The sequence below is a fragment of the Solanum stenotomum genome, unplaced genomic scaffold (genome assembly GCF_019186545.1).
Source record: "Solanum stenotomum isolate F172 unplaced genomic scaffold, ASM1918654v1 scaffold25311, whole genome shotgun sequence".
In the NCBI taxonomy this organism is placed as follows: domain Eukaryota; kingdom Viridiplantae; phylum Streptophyta; class Magnoliopsida; order Solanales; family Solanaceae; genus Solanum; species Solanum stenotomum.
This window is the reverse complement of record NW_026028480.1, coordinates 355,639-375,689: the sequence shown is the minus strand read 5'-3', so window position 1 is coordinate 375,689 and position 20,051 is coordinate 355,639. Positions and strand designations below refer to the sequence as shown.

The 20,051-nt window shown below is 32.8% G+C and overlaps 2 protein-coding genes and 2 pseudogenes across 5 annotated transcripts in view; 3 read left to right on the top strand and 1 right to left on the bottom strand.

Annotated features, from left to right (window-relative positions):
- Positions 1 to 7,915, top strand: part of LOC125851392 (5-OH-xanthotoxin synthase-like) — a 36,201-nt gene extending 28,286 nt beyond the window's left edge. For 3 of the 4 annotated variants that reach the window (XM_049531191.1, XM_049531193.1, XM_049531192.1), the window contains exon 3: positions 7,153 to 7,915. In XM_049531191.1, coding sequence (XP_049387148.1) covers positions 7,153 to 7,764 — 612 coding nt within the window. In that variant the 3' untranslated portion in view covers positions 7,765 to 7,915. The remainder of the gene's footprint in view (positions 1 to 7,152) is intronic. The other variant, XM_049531190.1, reaches the window with a different exon arrangement.
- LOC125851389 (putative late blight resistance protein homolog R1A-3) overlaps positions 1 to 13,210 on the top strand; it is a 23,748-nt pseudogene extending 10,538 nt beyond the window's left edge.
- The window catches only part of LOC125851390 (protein transport protein SEC23-like), a 94,409-nt gene that overhangs the window by 66,810 nt on the left and 7,548 nt on the right, over positions 1 to 20,051 (bottom strand). The window lies entirely within an intron of this gene.
- Positions 14,301 to 16,100, top strand: LOC125851397 (6,7,8-trihydroxycoumarin synthase-like; annotated as a pseudogene).

Here is a 20,051-nt window from a genome sequence, read left to right as displayed (position 1 = left end):
TTAACCCCCACCCCCACTTGATAATTGATTCGTTTAAAAATGACATATACATCCTTCAATTAAAACACATAAGTATGATTGTCTTTTTATTGGCAAATGGGCCAAATAGACACAAGGTGGGCTTCTAATGGGCCCAACACGCCTTGGGTGTTGGGTCGACTTAGTTCAAAATGCGCTAAATCAGGGATTTGGTTTCGCTCTACGCTAGTTGACTAAGAGTGGCTTTGAAAGACCGGGAACCCAAGTGGACAACTTAGGCTGGAATTCACGACAACCATTTGACGCATGACGTACCAATAAATCGCCGATCCTTCCGAAAAAGGTTTGAGTATAAGAAGTTCGGCTGCGATTATGCAGAAACCGTCCTTAATATACTATACATACAATAGGAAGATGCCATGAAATGCAATGACAGTTATAGCAGTTTAAGCACTTTAAGCACAAATAAACAATTCAACAGTTAATATCAATTAGTCAAATAAGTCAAATCTTATGGTTAGAACTTAATTAAATCCCCAGCAGAAGTCGTCATTTCTGTTTTATTTAAAATATATAGAAAAGGGAAAAATGACTTAGTTTTCGAAAAACCGATTAAACTTATGGTTTAAGAGAAATCGGGTTTCCAAAAGGACAGAGTCGCCACTTAATTTTTAGTAAAAATCAAGAAAAATATAAGGTTTTTCAAAAGATTTAAAACAGATAAAATCAATTGAAAAGGGTTCGAAGTTCAATGTACATTCCGAGAAGGTGTTAGGCCCTCGGAATGCCCGCTAACTTGCGGTTGACCGGCGATTTGACTAAAAGTGATTTTTTGACTAACTTTGAAATTTTAACTAAATAAAAGAACTCATTTATATTAACTATATATACATTTTTTTTGAAATTTTAACTTAGTAAAAGAACTAATTTATATTAACTATATATTTTTATTTTTATTTTTTTTGAAAATGACTTAGTAAGAAAACTAATTTATTTTAACTTATTTATTTATTACCATTTATTATTTTTATCACTTTATTTATTTAAGAGGGAATGAACTAAAGGGGAATTTTCAAAAGGGGAAATAACTTAAGTGACAAGACAAATAAAATTAAAGCTAAGTATAAAACAAAAATACTTTAATTTATATATATGAAATGGCCATCTTGAGGATTTTAATTAAATTAAACCATAAGAAATAAAGATGTTAGTTGATATAATAACAAATAATAAGAGCAAGAAATCTAAAACTAAAGTTTGCTTCCAAACAACAATGGACTTTGGCCCATTTTCGCCTCCTTTTTACCCTTGAAATTCTGTGTATACGTTTAGCGTATACCACTGTATATGGGCTGTATTTTGGTCCCTTTTCGTGTATATTGGTCTGTATACCAAGTGTATACAGCCTTCTCCAACTCCTGCAACCTGTATTTCCATTTTTAGCCTTGTATTCACTGTCCTTTCCATGTATACTTGTGTATACACTTGTATACATCAGGTATACTGCCCTCTTTGGGCTTTTTGGGATCTGAAAATTGAGTTTCCAGCCCTTGGCGTTTCATATTCTGCCCTGTACGTCCAATAAACTGGCTGACTCGATGATGAAAAGATATTTGAGCCTTCATGGCTCGATTCGGGGATGCAAAGGGAAGGGAGTCCATCGTGGACTCGGAAGCGGTTCATTCATACACAACAAAAGATAAAAATTAGTATTCTGATCAAATAGAACAAATGAAACGCAACTTAATCAATATAAAAGCTATTTAGGAAACTCAAAAAAAACCAAGATGCAACTAAACTCAACTAGTAGACTAAAATAACACACGAATCTTAAGGAAAACAAAAGCAAACTAACTTAACCAATTACAAGACTTAACAAACTAAATCTTAACACCTAACAGTAACGGGAGTGTATGTTTGAATAAACGGAATTGGGGTCATTCAAGAAGACAACAAGATAGATCATATTGTGGGGAAGAGATGGCCAACAACCAACGACAAGCAATAGTAGCCTCAAAAAGATGAGAAAGGGAGCATGCTACATCATTACTAAATAATATGTTTCACACACTAATCAAACTAACTCTACAAATGGAATCAAACGATACTAATCCATTATGCCAGAGGGCAGAATTTTAAAAGAAAAGAAGAAAAAAATAACAGCTTGCCAAGACATTTTAGAAGAAGTTATTGTCACATTCAAACAACTAAACATGGCAAATGTATTACTAAGCAGTAACCACCAGCTGTGCTAAATACACATCACACTTCGAGATTCAAGTTGGGATAAGAATATAATTTTGAATGCTTGACATTCCGGACAGCAACCTACTGCTGAACTTAATCTTCCTATTTGGCAAAGAAAATGAGAAGGAAAACAAAAGTATATCCCCTCAAGAAAGCTACTACTAAGAAACCTATAAACTAACACATAAGCAAGAAGGAAATCTTTGAAATAAAAGGGCATGGAGGAGTTAAAACGAGAGCTACTAGTTCATAAAGGTAAGATGGAACGCATAATGACACAATACAAAAGAAAAGGGTCTCATACTCTTTAGGTAGGCAGAAACTAGGCCATTTAGATGATTGTCTTATCCAAACTCAACAAAATACTACAGATAAGTACGCGTGCTCCCAACGACTAGAAAATTCTTTTTCACATTCGATTAAACCCAGCATGAGAAAACATGACATAAGAGAAGCAAATCACGAAGAAATCATGACTAAGCCAGAAGAACCCGAACATGCTCGCAAATAATGCCAAACCAACTCCGACAGAATTTACACACACATATTATTCATACCGAAAGAAAAGATATCATTAGCTAAAATCCGCTAACCAAGTTCTAACATATGGAGGCCAAAATAGAGTTAACACATGAATGAGAATACAAGACATAACCCATAACACACCGTAAACAGAACAACCTAGAAGAAATTGGATTTTAATGAACCCAAGAAAGAATTTTACCTTGTTCAAGGCAGCGAACGGGATACGAGCTAGTGATGAAGCTTCCAAACCACAAACAAAGACTCCGATAAACTCCCGTAAGCCAAGAACACACAAGAGAACTAAGCAAAGTGTGTATTCTGAATCTATGTGATTAAGTATTTGAATACAACTCTCTAGCTAACAATTTTTATTGTATTTTCGTCCCTAATCGTAGTCCCCCCTCCTAACAGTGAATAATATGCCACATATATAGAAGGAAAATTCAGGTTCCGAAATGGGGGGAAACGGATAGAAATTCCAAATTCAAAAATTGAATTCCTTTACCAATTTGGACGAGCACCTTTTCCTTGAGACTTTGGTTCATTCTGAAAGGGGAAAGGAGACAGACGCATGCCTCTGTCTTGCTGTTGCGACATTAATGGGGATAGGGACGTCGGAGGAAGAAGACAACGAAGTCGCTGTCCTCTCTTGTTACTGTCGCTGGACCGAATTTTTGGGCTTGATTTGCTCGCGATTTGGATCAAAAAATCTGCTGGGTTTGCGTTTCTGGGAAGAAGACGCTGTACAGGGGTCTTTAGTACAAGTATTGTTGTTTGTATGTGTTATTGTTTTTTGAATTTGAGGAATTTAAAAGGGTGGGCCAGATCAGGGAATTAGAATTGGGCCTGGATTGATGAATTGGAATGGGAAATGGGCTGTGAATATTGAAGTGGGGCGCTGGAATTGGAAATGAGGAATTGTTGGTCAATTTGACTTAAGCACATAGCCACGTTAATTGCAATTTCGACCAAATTGAGGTAATTAATTAATTCGGCTAGAGTTTAAGTGAAATGAATAAATATAACTAGTTAACGAGCTTCTTAATTCTAACGAAATAAAATAATTAGCACAATGAACTAATGACTAAAAATATAAATTGCTAATTTAGACAAAATTAATTTAATAAAGTATTTAAGTAAAACAAAAATCTTTTTGAGACCCTTTTCGAATATTTATAAAAAATGCACCAATTATATACGTAACACATATATTATTTAAAATTTATAAATAAGTGATAAACTATTTAAAATGACTTGAAATATTTTTATCTTATTTTATTTATTTATTTATTATTATTATTATAAATTTTCTAAAACTAATTATTCAAAATCGTTTGAAATTAAAAAGCTCGATGATTAATCTATATTGTGGCGGTCCAAAATTGGGTGTCAACAGCATCGAGACTAATGGAGCGCAATAAATAATCTAGGACGGAATTGAGAAATATATATATATTATTTATATTATAAGTGGGAAGTCTCTATGTCAAAAGTTGAATTACAAAAATGTCCTTATAATATCATAATCTTTATGGACAAAAATGTAAATATACATTAAAAATAAATAAAAACTATTGTATTATCTATTAAACACTATTATTACATATTTATGAACAAAAATATAAATACACATTAATTATAATAAATATCATAATATATTTATAATAGTAATATTAATATTCTAAAAATGGAGAACTCACAATCTATGACATGAATTAATATAGATATAATGAATATTTGTACAATTGGATGATATCCTATATTAAATGACAAAAGGAAATCAAAAGTTTTGCAACAGTTAAAATGACCCTTAAGTGTACCTCAGTTACTCCTACCGTGCAAAGGTATAAAATTTTTCAGATGAATTATATTCATAACATTATATTAAATGCTAAGTAATTGCTTCAATAAATACTTACTATGGAAGCTTGCAATAGTTGTACTTTTGATTTTCTTCTGTCATAATTAGCACAAACTAATGATGAATTATATACTTGGTAAATTAATATTATATTAAATGCTAAGTAATTGCTTCAATAAATACTTACTATGGAAGCTTGCAATAGTTGTACTTTTGATTTTCTTCTGTATACTTGATAAAATTAAATTATCTTATAATATATATATTAAAAGTGGGAACAAAAAAACTTAAAAGCTGAAATACCAAAAGAATCCTATAAAGTTGAGTTACTACAATAATATCATTATTAATTATTTCACTAAAAATGAATGAAAAAAAAGTTAAAAGTTGAAATACCAAAATAACCCTATAAAGTTGAGTTATTATTCATAAATAATAATTAATATCCATAATAGTAATGAATCAAAAGTTAGTTTACAATTTTATCCTTGGAGTAAAAAAAATCTTCATTTAAATAACTTTTGTTTACATAAGAAAATATAACAAAATTCATTACCTCCTCAAATTCAATGAATCCAAATACTATATTAATGCTTTCTGAAAATGTTTACCGCCATAATTTTATTTATCTCTTTCACCTTCTCCTTCACTACATGTTTAGAGGAACAAAAACGTTTGGTGAGGGTGAGGAAGGCATTGTGTAACATCAATTAATTATGGTCTGGTCACATGTGTATAGGTTCCCTAAATTATTTCACTCGTTAAAATTTCTTTCTTTTCATCTTCCATAGAGTCTTTTTACATTCTTCATTTATATTAATATTAAATTTCTTGATTTTTATTGGTTGTACATATGTGTAGTTTATCTTCTCCATGATATTTAGTCTGGTCAATCTTTTCATATTCTTTAAATACTCTATAAAGTGCATCATAAGGTGTGTTTGTCCCATTATTCCATTTGCCTTCTTTCGATTAGATTTCTCCTCCAAGAAGAGTCTACTTCAGGTAAATCTATTCCAATTGATTTAGCTACATATATTTACCACTTTTTGTATTATTGCTAAGCTAGCAGCATATTTAGTATAATATGTATTTCTGAAAAGCTTCTGTTGTAATAAAACTTAAATTCAGATAGAAGTAATTGATCCGTGAAATTCTTTGCATATTTGAACTTTGAAGTGTGGACATGGACTATGTTTGGAGCACACAGGTTCACATTTGAGTGTGTGTGTTTGTGTAGTTTAAAATTGTATGGAATATACGTGCTTTTGCACGTATCCAAGGACTAGTATTACTATAAGTGGGAACAAAAAAAGTTAAAAATTGAATTACAGTTTTACTCCTACTATAAATTAAAATGTTATAAAACATTTAACTATTAAATTTAAATATTAAATTGTATAATTTTAATTAACATGTTAATGACTTTTGTACTTCCTTAGATTAATTCCTAATTAAAATATCTAATTTAATAATATTTATCATCTCTAATCTATATGTATATAATAATAAATTAAAAATCCAAAAATCTCTACATAAATTAGTCGACTTTTCTTCTCATAACCGTTTTCGTAACTGTTCTCATAAATAATATAATTTATGTGGATAATTAAAGTATTATCCTTTAAGATAAATAAAGAAATTTAATAATTTAAAATGGTGCAAATCCACAGAATGGAGAGACACACATTATTGGTTTAGATATTCATATTCATACCTCATATCTAATTACTTATTCAATTTTTATACTTTTGATATCCATAACTCTCATCTTTTCATATCCATAACCTCTAAATATTTAATTTAAAACTTTATGATATCTTATGGTATTCCTTCATTTCTGTCTATATAAATTCATCTTTTTTATTTCATGAAACTCCTACCAAGGCTATCATTTTTATTCTATAGTTAAAGTAGTTAAAGTATATGAAGCAGACTCTTGAATTTTGATAGGAAATGGGAGAAAGAGTCGATAAGAACTCGGAAAATTATGTACTAATTTTGTGTTTGTTTTTCCATCTATATTATTACGATCAAAGTCTTAAGAAGTATGTATACATTGTATTTTTTTTCCTTCTCTATTTTTGTGTGTTTTTTCTCTATTTGACTTCTTAATTTAATTTTCTATGAATGCTTTATTGCCGTAAGTCTATATTCTTATTTGAGCACAAATTAGCCATTTGTGACTTAATTGAAAGTTTGCTACTATTAACCAAAGTTCAAAAGTTACAGTTGGTTGCTTAAAACAAATTAATTTAATTTGAAACATCAAAATATGCCCTTCATTTGGCGGTTTTTTTATTTATATTATTAAAGATTTATTTATAATTGGTTTATTATATTACTCATTACCTGCTCTTTACATATATATTTCCATAAAATTTTAGTCATTCTAACATATCTATAAAAATCACATGGAACACACGTGCGCTTTCTCTATATATATATATGTTGATGGGTAGGTAGCACACATGCGGTTCACATTCCCAGCTTGAAACTTCCTCATGAATTGATATTTCTAATTATTTTTTTCTTTGTAGAATGTGTTACTTGCAGGATCAGACACTAGTGCCGCTGCAGTAATATGGACAATGACAGCCTTGATGAAGAATCCAAAAGCTATGAAAAAAGTTCAAGAAGAAATGAGAAAATCATTCAAAAAGAAACGCGACATATTGAATGAAGACGATATCCAAAATCTTCCCTATTTCAAAGCAGTGATAAAAGAGTCATTTAGATTGTATCCATCAGTTCCACTCCTAGTGCCAAGAGAATCAATGGAAAAATCCATACTAGAAGGGTATGAAATTCAACCAGGAACTATAATTCATGTTAATGCATGGGCTATTGCACGAGATCCTGAAATATGGGAAAATCCAGAAGAATTTATACCTGAGAGATTCTTGAATAGTGACATCGATTTCAAGGGACAAGACTTTGAGTTAATTCCATTTGGAGGAGGAAGAAGAGGATGTCCGGGGATTGCACTTGGAGTTGCATCGATGGAACTTGCGTTATCAAATCTTCTTTACGCGTTTGATTGGGAGTTGCCTTGTGGGATGAAAAAAGAGGATATTGACACAAATGTTAAGCCTGGAATTACCATGCATAAGAAAAATGACCTTTGCCTTATTCCTAAGAATTATCTATAGATTCATGTAGACTATCCTCAATAATGTATCTTGGGCGAGTTTTGTGAATTCAGTTGAATTCATTACTTTCTGCTCGAATTATGTATAACATAACATCTTCTTTCTTATTATTGCAAAATTCCATGCTTGCCCTGGCTGTATTATTATATTATATGACGAAAAGGTTAATTGGTCAAGAGAAAACAGGGGTATTTTGGGTACATGAAAGGCCATTACTCCCTTCGTCTCAATTTGTTTGTCTAGTTTTTTATTAGATACAAAATTTAAGAAAATAAAAAAGACTTTTGAATCTCGTAGTCTTGAATTAAAAATAGGCTTAATGTACCAAAATGTCTTTTAGTCTTATGGTTTCAAACATGTCAAAAAGGAAAATAAAACAAACAACGTGAAACATATATAAGGTATGTGACACTTTTCGCTTCTCTGTACTTATTGTAAAATTAAAAGAAAGGAGGAGGAGATCTAGAGAGCAGATAATAAGATAAGGTGGGGCATCTATGTAGCTTTGCACTTGTATGGAGTTCAAATACAAATTTCATAATTTCAGACACTAGAAAACTCAATTTATTTGCAAATCCAATTCATCATTAAGGTGAGGACTTTTAGCTTTTTGTTGTTCTACCATTTAATACCTACTCAAATTTTTACAAAATTCTCAAGATTTGTAAAACTTGTTTTAAATTCTCATGATGCAGGGGTGAATTTATAGATAAAAATTGGGGCACGTGAATCTGTGTTGTCTTCGTAAAACTAGGTATTTTATGTATATATGTAGACAAATGGTGCACTTGGTTGAAAGTTGAGTTATTTATCCTTTGAACTCTGCTAAAATCACAAACAAGATCATCGAACCATACTATCTGTTCTTGATTCAACGCACTTCCACTGTTCCACTGTTACACAAATTTCCAAGCCTTTCTTTTCTTCTTAAATAACTTAGAAGTTAACAAACGAGCCTTGACGTAACTGATAAAGTTGCTTTCAAGTGAGTAGGAGGTCATGGGTTCAAGCTTCGCAGCCTCTCGCAGAAATGCAGGGTAAGGCTGAGCATAATAGACCCTTGTGGTCCGGTCCTTCCTCAGACTCCGCTCATAGTGGAAGCTTAGTAAATGTTAAATTTATTGTAAATGAATTAGCAACAGTTAATTTATTGCCGCTAAAAGTTAATTTTATAGTAGAGCATAAGCATTAACATAGCTTAAAACAGTAGATATTGAAAGACATGAATAAAACTGTTCCTCTTAGTGAATTAATATTCGAAGAGTTGGTGACCTTGCAGGAATTTTGAACTTTATCTACAGAAAATGGCTCAAAATGAAATTGAAGAAATGTTAGATCACCTAAGAAGGATTAAAAATGGATGTGATCTACATGTTGACACGATTGATGAAATCGAGATTCTTGAAATGGAGCTAAGATTTTGGAGAACGTTTGTAAAGTATCATCATGTTCTTTTGCCTGATTCCTTAGTCAAACTCGTAAAGAATGCCAAATTGATTGTGAGAATGCTTCACAGGGTATTCGATGGAATTCCAGATGAATGTAAAATTAATGTTAATCTGGAACGACTAGTATCAGAGTTGCTGAAATTTACTGATGGTAATATTACCATTTTAAGGTATGATTATGAGTTGAATGATTCTGATCTGTCGGAATACATGGATTGCCTCGGAAAGAATCTAAATGATGTACTGATGTGCCTAGAAGAAATCCTTGGGATAAAACGATTTATAAAGCAACTCAAAATCATTCAAAAGAAAATGAGATTTTTGAGATACTTATATGCCACAGAGATAAATGGTTCCGTTGACCATGAGAAGCTGGAATGTTTGAAGACTCGAATTCAGTTCATGGCTAACAATGTGGGACAGTTTTGTCTGGATGTTTCGGTTTATGTTGCTGAGTTTGTAAATAATAATGATGAGGCTGAGGATGATATATTGAATAAACCTCCGTATCTGTTATGCCTGATTGTGCTCGTGGAGCTGGAAATGAAGAAGATTTTTCTTGGCAATCTAAAGGATTCAAAATTCGTTCAATCAAAAACTTTCAAGGACAAGAAACTACCAAAAGGATTTTCACATCATCTCTACAGTCTGCTGGTGTATCTCAGAAACATAAAGCTCGAGAACTTTCCTAATAATGTCTCTTCTTGAAATATTGATGTGGCAATAGAGATCTTGTTGGTTTTCCTTAATGCTGAAGTGTCATATCATGTTACTGATGGTAACTGGTTGAATGAGGTTATGGAAAAGGTTGGAGCTATTGCGGGTGATATTCTATATGTAACTCAAAAGCTTCTTCCGAGATCTATAAACAAAGATGACACTAGCAAAATAAATGTTTGCTCGATACAGATATTGGAGAAAACTAAAGATCTGAAGGCACAAGTGGAGACATACTACAAATCCTTAAAATTCACTACATCTCAGTACTTTCCGACTGTTGGTGGATTGAGTTTTCTGGATTCTCTTTTAAGGAAACTGAATGAATTGTCGAAATCTGAATCTGGTTTAGATTTCTTGAAGAAACCTCTTTTTGGTAATTTAGAGAAAGAGCTATCATCTCTTACATCGATTTTAGAAAAGGAGCTTTCAACTTTATCATCCATTTTCAAAGATGTCGCAGAGGTGCACCATGAACATGAAATTCTTAAAGATCTCCGGAGGCGTACTATCAATTTGGCATATGAAACTGAAGTTGCAATTGACTCTATACTTGTTCAGTATAATGTTTTTTGGCATATTTTTTGCTCACTTCATACAATCCTAAAAGAGATCAAACACATTAATGTGGAAGTGACTGAAATGTGGTCGGTGGACGTAGCTCTTAGACCTTGTTATGTGGTAGAATCATCTAAGTATCTGCCAACTCAACGTAGCAATCCTGCGAGTGTTGATGAGGAGATGTTTGGTTTTGAGATAATATCAGCAAAACTAATTCAGTATCTGACTCGAGGGACAAGTGAACTAGATGTCATCCCTATTGTTGGGATGGGGGGACAAGGTAAAACAACTTGTGCTAGAAAGTTGTATAATACTGACTACATTGTTTCTCGCTTCGATGTTCAAGCATGGTGCATCATTTCCCAAACATATCACCGGAGAGAGATATTACAAGATATTTTCAGTCAAGTTACCGGTTCCAAGGACAATGGAGATAAGGATGACATCCTCGCGGACAAGTTGAGGAAAAGCCTATTGGGAAAGAGATATCTCATTGTATTGGATGATATGTGGAACGGTACGGTATGGGATGACTTATGTCTTTGTTTCCCTGATGTCGAAAATAGAAGCAGAATTGTAGTAACAACTAGACTTGAGAAAGTCGGTGAACATGTCAAGCGTTATACTGATCTTTATTTCCTTCCGTTCCTCACACCAGATGACAGCTGCAAATTGTTGCAGAGAAGTGTTTTCGAAAAGGATGACTGTCCACGTAAACTACAAGATGTGAGTCAAGCAATCGCAGAAAAATGCAAAGGATTGCCTCTGGTGATTATCTTATTAGCTGGAATTATCAAAAGGAATAAGATGGAAGCCTCTTGGTGGCATGAGGTTAAAAATTCTCTGCTTTCCTATCTTGGTGAAGCTGAAGGATATGGTCTTTCGACTATGCAGTTAAGTTATGATAACTTACCGGATTTTTTAAAGCCGTGTCTTCTTTACATGGGGATGTTTTCGGAGGATGCAAGAATTCGAGTGTCTAAATTGATAAGTCTATGGATTGCGGAAGGGTTCATGCAGAACATTGAATCTGCTGAAGGTTATTTGATGGATCTCATTAGCAGTAACGTGGTAATGGTTTCAAGGAGAAGATACAATGGTAAAGTCAAAGTTTGCGAGGTTCATGATGTAGTGCTTCACTTTTGCTTGGAGAAGAGTAGAGAAGAAAATTTTATGCGGGCAGTGAAGGGACATTATAGCCAGCTTCAACCTTTTGAATGGAAGGAAAGTCGAGTGAGCGTTAGTTTCAGTAATGAGCTTTCCAAGTTTGTATCTCCGAGCACCAAAACACGGGAGCCTTTTCACCAACACTTGAGGTCGTTGATAACGACAAATGGATCAGTAATTGGTACTCATATTTTTAAAGTGGGACTTCTTAAGGTCTTGGATTTGAGTTCTCGTCGAATGCCTCATTTTTCGTCAGCTACATTGAAACCACTAATTCACCTGAAGTACCTCGCAGTTTCCACAAATGAATTCTATTGTCATCCAGAATCACATCTGCCCCATCTGGAAACTTTACTTGTGAGGAGTTTATCCAAGTTTACAGTGTTACCATCGAGTTTTTGGAAAATAGAAAAACTAAGGCATGTTGAGATTGGTAAAGCTGAATTCGAAAACAATAAGCAACGGATCTTTGAAGAATCCTCTAAATTGGAAAATTTAAGGATATTAAGGGGAGTTGAGTTTCCATTTGATCAAGGTGATAGCGCGGATGTGTTATTATGTAGGTGTCCTAATCTTCAAGAACTTGACATCACGTTTAAAGGCGACAAATCTATTAATGTAGATACTTCTTGGGTTGATTCTCCGGATATTTGTCTCAAACTGGAAAGTCTTACCGAGCTTCAAATACTTCGTGTTTCCTTTCAATGGTCTATACTACTGTCCGGGTTGCAGTTGCCTTCAAATTTAAAGAAGTTGGTACTAAGAGGAACTTCTTTATTTAGCTTCAATATAGAAAGCACGATTTCCGTCATTGCAGAACTTCCAAATCTTGAGTATTTCCAATTAAGAGTGGATCCATATAGTTGTTATAAATCAAATGAGTGGTGCCTTAGACATATCACGTTCCATAAACTTAAGGTCTTGAAACTGGTGAAGTTACGTGTCTCAACGTGGGATGCCTCAGAGGAATCTTTTCCATTGCTTGAAATACTTGTTATAAAAGACTCTAAGCAGCCCAAGGAGATCCCTCTTAGCTTCGCGGATATTCCAACACTGAAACAAATTAAGTTGATTAGGTGCAACAACAAATTTCTCGAGGCTTCGGCCATGAAAATTAAGGAAGAAGTTGAAGCGATTGAAGGATGTGATCGTATAGACCTCATTATCAAGAAAAAAGGCTAAGCACTGTTGGGACAAATCACACGTTACAGAGGTATAACTCTGTTTCATTCCGTTTCTTATTCATATTGTGAATTTCTTGTTGTTGTAACTCATATTTGATCAAATGCTTCTCTATTTCGATGACACAGAAGCAGGGGAGACAAAAATCCCGCGTATGTTTGTTCATGATCAAGTCAGAATTGATTGCGAGTTGAGCTATGACCTAAAGCTAAAGCTAGCTCACGAGAAAGGGATTGTCCGTGATCATATAATGAGACCAAGGAACTTGTTGAGATTTCTATCTTATTAATTTGATTATTAGTCAATTTGTTTTCAATAATTACTGTTGCACATAACCAAATTATATCAACAGTTAACCTTAGCTTGATCAATTATATATAACAAATTTAATGAATTATATCATTTAGCGTACTATGTAACCCTGCAAGATATTTATTCATTCAACCTATATATAGCCTTTGGCTAATGCTATCTAAGTTATGTTGACAAATATCTTGAAAATGTGCAAAATATTTATTGCTAGTGAAGAAAGTTTTAATTTTTGATCAATCTTTATATAAGGGCTAATTCTATCTAGGCTAAGCTGTTGAGACAACTATTAGAAATTAAACGAACTCAAAATGTCATTTTCATGAGTTATTATATTCACGTAACGTACTTTAATTAGCAACCTTAAAAAATCAAAAGAAAATTATAAGTGGTTTGCAGAGATTGAGGGAGAAATTGTTGCAAGTAATTGCAAAAAAGTTTATTTGAGTATTTATGTCTAAGACACTCTTGACTTTTTGAAGTAATTAACTAATTTCACTTGTTATGAATTATTACTTATAATAGTAGTTATTATATTGTTCACTACTAGAATTTCGTTGTTTGCTCAACTGCAAAAAATACTCGGAATGTAGTAGAAAAATGGAGTTTTGTGATGACTTTCCGACTATTTTTAAGTAATCAGCATATTGAAAGTCGGAAGATATTTGCTGACTATATACAGTAGTTAAAACATATAAAACTAGACCTAACCGTTAGACTACCTAAATGGTCGACTACCATAGTCGGAAAACTATTAATCACCCCCGATTAAATCCGGACTGCACATTATAGGGCCCATTCAAGGTGACGCTCCCAACAAAATTTTCTCCATACGGTCAGGACTCGAACCTGAGACCTCTGGTTAAGGGTTACGTTTTTAAAATCCATAACATGCTTAAATGGATATAAGGAAAGTAATGGCAATCAAGGATGTTGGAGCATTCTTCCAACCATCATGAACTTGAAGGATTTAAAAGAAGCATAGAAGGAAGACTTCAAGATCACCAGTATGCTGAGGTGGTTACATATATAATATGGTCAGTCTTGTAATTTGACTATTTTTTGTAATGTAAGTATAAATAGTCTAACCCAAGATCCATTTATATATAAAACATTTCAAGTGGCAAGTATTTTGTAAAATTGGACAACAAAATGATGCTCTTTCTATTCTTTGTAGCCATTCCTACCATTCTCATTTTTCTTCTTTTTAAAGCCAAAAAGAGTGGCAAAAACAATGTGCCACCAGGTCCTATAGGCCTCCCATTCATTGGAAATTTGCATCAATTTGATAGTTTAAACCCTCATATCTATTTTTGGAAACTTTCCAAAAAATATGGAAAAATCTTTTCATTAAAAATTGGTTCTACTTCAATAATTGTAGTTTCTTCAGCAAAATTAGCAAAAGAAGTATTGAAAACACAAGATTTAGTATTTTGTAGTAGAGCATCTATTCTTGGCCAGCAAAAATTGTCTTACAATGGTCGTGACATAGTCTTTGCACCTTACAATGACTCATGGAGAGAAATGCGAAAAATTTGTGTTCTTCATCTATTTAGTCTCAAAAAGGTACAATTATTTAGTCCAATTCGCGAAGATGAAGTATCAAGATTGATCAAGAAAATATCCCAACAAGCTGTCACTTCACAAATCACCAATTTGAGCAATTTAATGATTTTACTAAGTAGTAATATCATGTTCAGAGTTGCTTTTGGTATTAGGTATGATGAAGAATCACATGAAAGTGAGAGGTTTAATTTTCTTTTAGGAGAATCTGGAGAAATGTTGACTAGCTTCTTTGTCTCTGATTTTTTTCCTTCTTTAAGCTTGATTGATAAATTATTTGGAAATATTAGTAGACTTGAGAAGAATTTTAAAGGTTTTGATGAGTTTTATGAAAAACTCATTGAGGAGCATCTTAATCCCAATAGGCCAAAATCTATGGAAGGGGACATTCTTGATATTTTGCTCCAATTGAAGAAAGAGAAATCAACACCAATTGATCTCACTATGGAGGATATAAAAGCAATTGTTATGGTAATCTCTTATGTCTTAAAGCTCTCAAAAAAACACACACTTCTTTTCCTTGTCAATTTTTTTCTTTTTTGAACTTTTTATTTTATATAATATTGAATTGATCTTAAATGGAGTGACATGGATAACTCACATAACAATATAACAGCGTAGTCACATAGAGTAAAGGATAGTGATCAGTTGTCATCCTTCTTCAGAAAATTATACATATAAAAAATATTGTATAAATATGTACACCTTTAGCGAAATTTTTGTTTTCTTCCTTTGTAGAATGTGTAACTTGCAGGATCAGAAACTAGCGCGGCTACAATAACATGGACTATGACAGCCTTGATGAAAAATCCAAAAGCCATGAAGAAAGTTCAAGAAGAAATTAGAAAATCAATTGGGAACAAAGGCATTGTGAATGAAGATGATATACAAAATATGCCCTATTTCAAAGCAGTGATAAAAGAAACATTTAGATTATATCCATCGGTTCCAATCCTAATACCAAGAGAATCAATGAAAAAATCCACACTAGAAGAGTATGAAATTCAACCAAAAAAACTATAGTTCATGTGAACTCATGGGCTATTGCAAGAGATCCTGAAATATGGGAAAATCCAGAAGAATTTATGCTAGAGAGATTCTTGAATAGTGATATCGATTTTAAGGGTCAAGATTTTGAGTTGATTCCATTTGGAGCAGGAAGAAGAAGGTGCCCAGGGATGGCACTTGGGGTTGCATCAGTGGAACTTGCATTGTCAAATCTTCTTTATTCATTTGATTGGGAATTACCTTATGGGATGAAAAAAGAAGACATTGATACAGACGTTAGGCCTGGAATTACCATGCATAAGAAGAATGTTCTTTGTCTTATCCCAAAAATATATATTTAGATTGTATATGCTCATACGTGGATCTTGGACTAGTTATCTAAGGTTAAATAAATTTGTTACATATGTAATGAACTCTTCTGCATATTAAACTTAGTAACTTTAAATCTTGAATGCACCTGACTTTATCGTTTAGAATATTGTATTTTAGTCTTAAATCCAAAAAGACTAATAATAACAAAGATTATGGACAAAACAAAGTAAATGGAATTACGTAAAGCTTAACTCAGGAGAAGGGGATTGTCCAAGACCATATAAGGAGATCAAACTTGTTGAGATTTCTATCTTATTCATTTGATTAGTCAATTTGTTTTCAATAATTCTGCTTGCATAGAACCAAATTATATCGTTACACTTTTGATCCTTCTCCTCGTGAATCTTCATAAATTTAATGAACTATATACCATATATTATTTATTTACTTATGTGTTATGCTAATTTTGCACTATAACCTATTATCCCTGCTAGATATTTATTCATTCAACCTATATATAGCCTTTGGCTAATGATATAAGTTATGTTAACAATTATCTTGAAAATGTGCAAAATATTTATTGCTAGTGTACAAAGTTCATTTTCAAGAGCCAATTTTTGGACCAATAATTTTTATGTCATGTATATATCCCTACTCTATTCAAATAGGGTGAAACATCGTGATGATTCAAAAAATAAACAATTGATTCAATTTTAAAAAGAAGAAGAAAATAAGAATTTTAAAAGAGTCGCTACCTAATTTTAGGAAAAACTAGGAAACCAATTAAATGATCTACGAAACCATTAGATTTTAGGTAATAGGTTCAAATGATTCTAAATGAAAGGTGTTAAGCATCCTTCGAAATTCACAAATGTGATTTCCGACTGAATTTATTTTTTCAAATTGAGAAGGAGATGACACAATATACAAGTAAAACAAATATGCAATATATACAAATAATAAAGTAAATCAATAATAAAAGCAACGGCTTTGCCTAACGTGAATAATACAAAATAATGAATAAAGAATGTTGTTCGAACTTCATTCGAATAGCTTCAATGAGAAGCAAACTTGTGTACCTGTAAAGACACTTAATAAAAGTGTTAGTAATAAATAAATATGAATAAAAATGAATAAATCAAATAATAACTTAGAAATAAAAACCCGTCTAATTAACATTGGAGGTCTTGAAAATCGACGGTAATTTCTTCATCCGCCAATTTTAACATACAAAATATATAAATTTTAACTAAATTTCTGTCTTTTACAATGGAGAGGCCTCGAAAATTGACGAAGAGATTTTTTGATTGGCCAATTTTAACTTAAAATATAAAGCAAACCAAAGATCATATAAATCAAGATGTAGCACCCAAATGATAACAACATAACACCACGATAATAATAATAATAATAATAATAATAATAGCAACCTCGCTACTGGAAATTGCAAATTCTTTACTCCCTCCGTCCCATTTTATGTGGCAACCTTTAATCGGGCACGGAGTTTAAGAAATAAATGAAGACTTTGAAATGTTTACAAAATTACCCTTTAAATACTTACTATATAAGGAAATATGACATTCTTTTTGAAACTGACCAAAAAGGAAATTGTGCCACATAAAATGGGACGGAGGGAGTAATATTTTATGTCATCAACAAGCTGCCATATATATGAATAAAATAAGAACAATAATGGATAATTAATGAAGCAAACAGTAATAATACTACAATATTGTAATGGATAATTAATGAAGCAAACAATAATAATACTAAAATACTGTAATGTCTTATCTGATAGGGTAAGAATATAATCTAAACAACAACAAAATATGTCATTAATAATTACAAGAATGATTAAATTCACTACAAAACAAAACATAATTAGTGGAACAATTATAGAGAAAGCAAAATACATTAAAATAAAAGAAATGCATTAAAAAAAAACACATAATCAGCAATTAACCATAGCATGAGGACTTTTAAGGAAATAATATACTCACAAATAATTAATATACCAAAGATCATAACATTACCGAAAAGTAATAAAATAATAAAAGCAAAGAATCTTAATGGTAAAAAAAAAACAAATAGAGCTTCATAGGAGCATTATTTCTTCAGTACCGAGACGGAATATGTCACAATTCAGGCCAGATCTGGTTGTCAGCCACCGGTGTTGGAGTTTGAGAGTTTCATCGGGATTCGCAGCTAGCAGCGATGTGGTTTGTTTGCTTGTTTTATTACTCCGGTTCATCGGAGCTAAGAGCTCCTCACCGGAGTTCGTGATGGAGCTGGTTGGATTTGGGGTATCGCTTGAACTCTAGTTGAAGCTCGCTGTTGGTTTCACGGAGGAAAGGAGAAGGGTATGGTTGTGTTGTTTTTCGCCGGAAAAGGGAGGGGGTTTTGGGTTGCTGTTCGCTGTTGGAGTTGCAGCGGCGTTGAGGTGGTTTCCGGCTGTGGTTTGGTGTTGTTGTTGACTATTTGCTGGAAAACAGAGGGGGTTTTGGGGTCTTGCGAAAGAGTTGTTTCAAGTGGGTTTTTTGGTGGTAATGGAGCTCGTTGGTGATTTTGGTTGCTGGAAAGGGAAAGGGGGTGAGCACCGGTGGTGGGTTGTCGTTTGGTTGGGGAAGATGGGGTTTTGTTCGGAGGTGATTTACTGGTTGTTTCCAGTGGTGGTGGGCCTATTTGGTAGCTATTTGCAGGTTTAAGCTAGCCGAAAATGGAGTTTGGTTCGAGTGAGCTGCTGACCAGCTGCGTTTCGTGGGAGATTTAGGGGTGGCCGGTGGTGGTGGGTCGCGATGGAGCTGGTGGTTTCGAGTAGGAGGTTTCAGGTAGGGTTTTGGGTCTGTTTGCCGTTGCTTTCCGGTGGGTTTTTGGGGTGGTGTTCCGGTGGAGAAGAGGAGAGTAACAGGTGGTTTGGGTTGGTATTTTGAGCTGGGTGGTGGCGACAGCTCAAGGAAGATAAATTAGGATTTTTTATACGTTTGGAATTCTTCCTTTCAATCTAAAAAAATATTCACCACCACCTCATTTTTTAACCTAATCAAAACTTACATATGGAAATAATTTTACAATGGGCTCAAATTATGAGCTTGAAATTATTATCCAAAATTGATGGTTAAATAAAATATTTGTGTATATAAATATTATCCTAATTTAATAGTATTTCTAGATTGTCCTAAAGACACCAAATTGATATTAATAAAAGTAATGAATAAAATGAATATTAAAAAATGTAATGAACGTAACCAATGACGTGTAAAACAATGCAATCTAACAGAAATAATGATTTAATCAACATGAATAAATATTTGAACGTATTCAATCGATTATGATAAAAAATAATGTAATTAATATTAACTGATAAAAAATTCTGAAACTTTGACAAATAAGCGTAAATATTGATAAACTTACTTAAAATTATAAAAAAATGTATTTTGAACTATTAAATAAATAAGACTTAAAAGTTATGAATTTTGAAAATGTTAGGCCCAAATTGGGTGTCAACATGTCACTTTCATAATTATATGCCTTTGGTCTTTTTCTATATTACCTCAATTATTTGTTTTTGTTTTTTTTGGAATTTTTTTATTGCAACCTAAAACAAGATATGGTTCATATGAAATGACACAACAAGATGACTAGTATTTTGTGAAGTTTGGACAACAAAATGATGCTCTTTCTACTCTTTGTGGCCTTTCCTATCCTTCTTATTTTTCTTCTTCCTAAAGCCAAAAAGAGTAGCAAAAACAATCTGCCACCAGGTCCTATTGGCCTTCCATTCATTGGAAATTTGCATCAATTTGATAGTTTAGCCCCTCATATCTATTTTTGGAAACTTTCCAAAAAATATGGAAAAATATTTTCATTAAAATTTGGTTCTACTCCAATAATTGTGATTTCTTCAGCAAAATTAGCAAAAGAAGTGTTGCAGACACAAGATTTAGCCTTTTGTAGTAGAGTTTCTCATGTTGGGCAGCAAAAATTGTCTTACAATGGTCGCGACATAGTCTTTGCACCTTA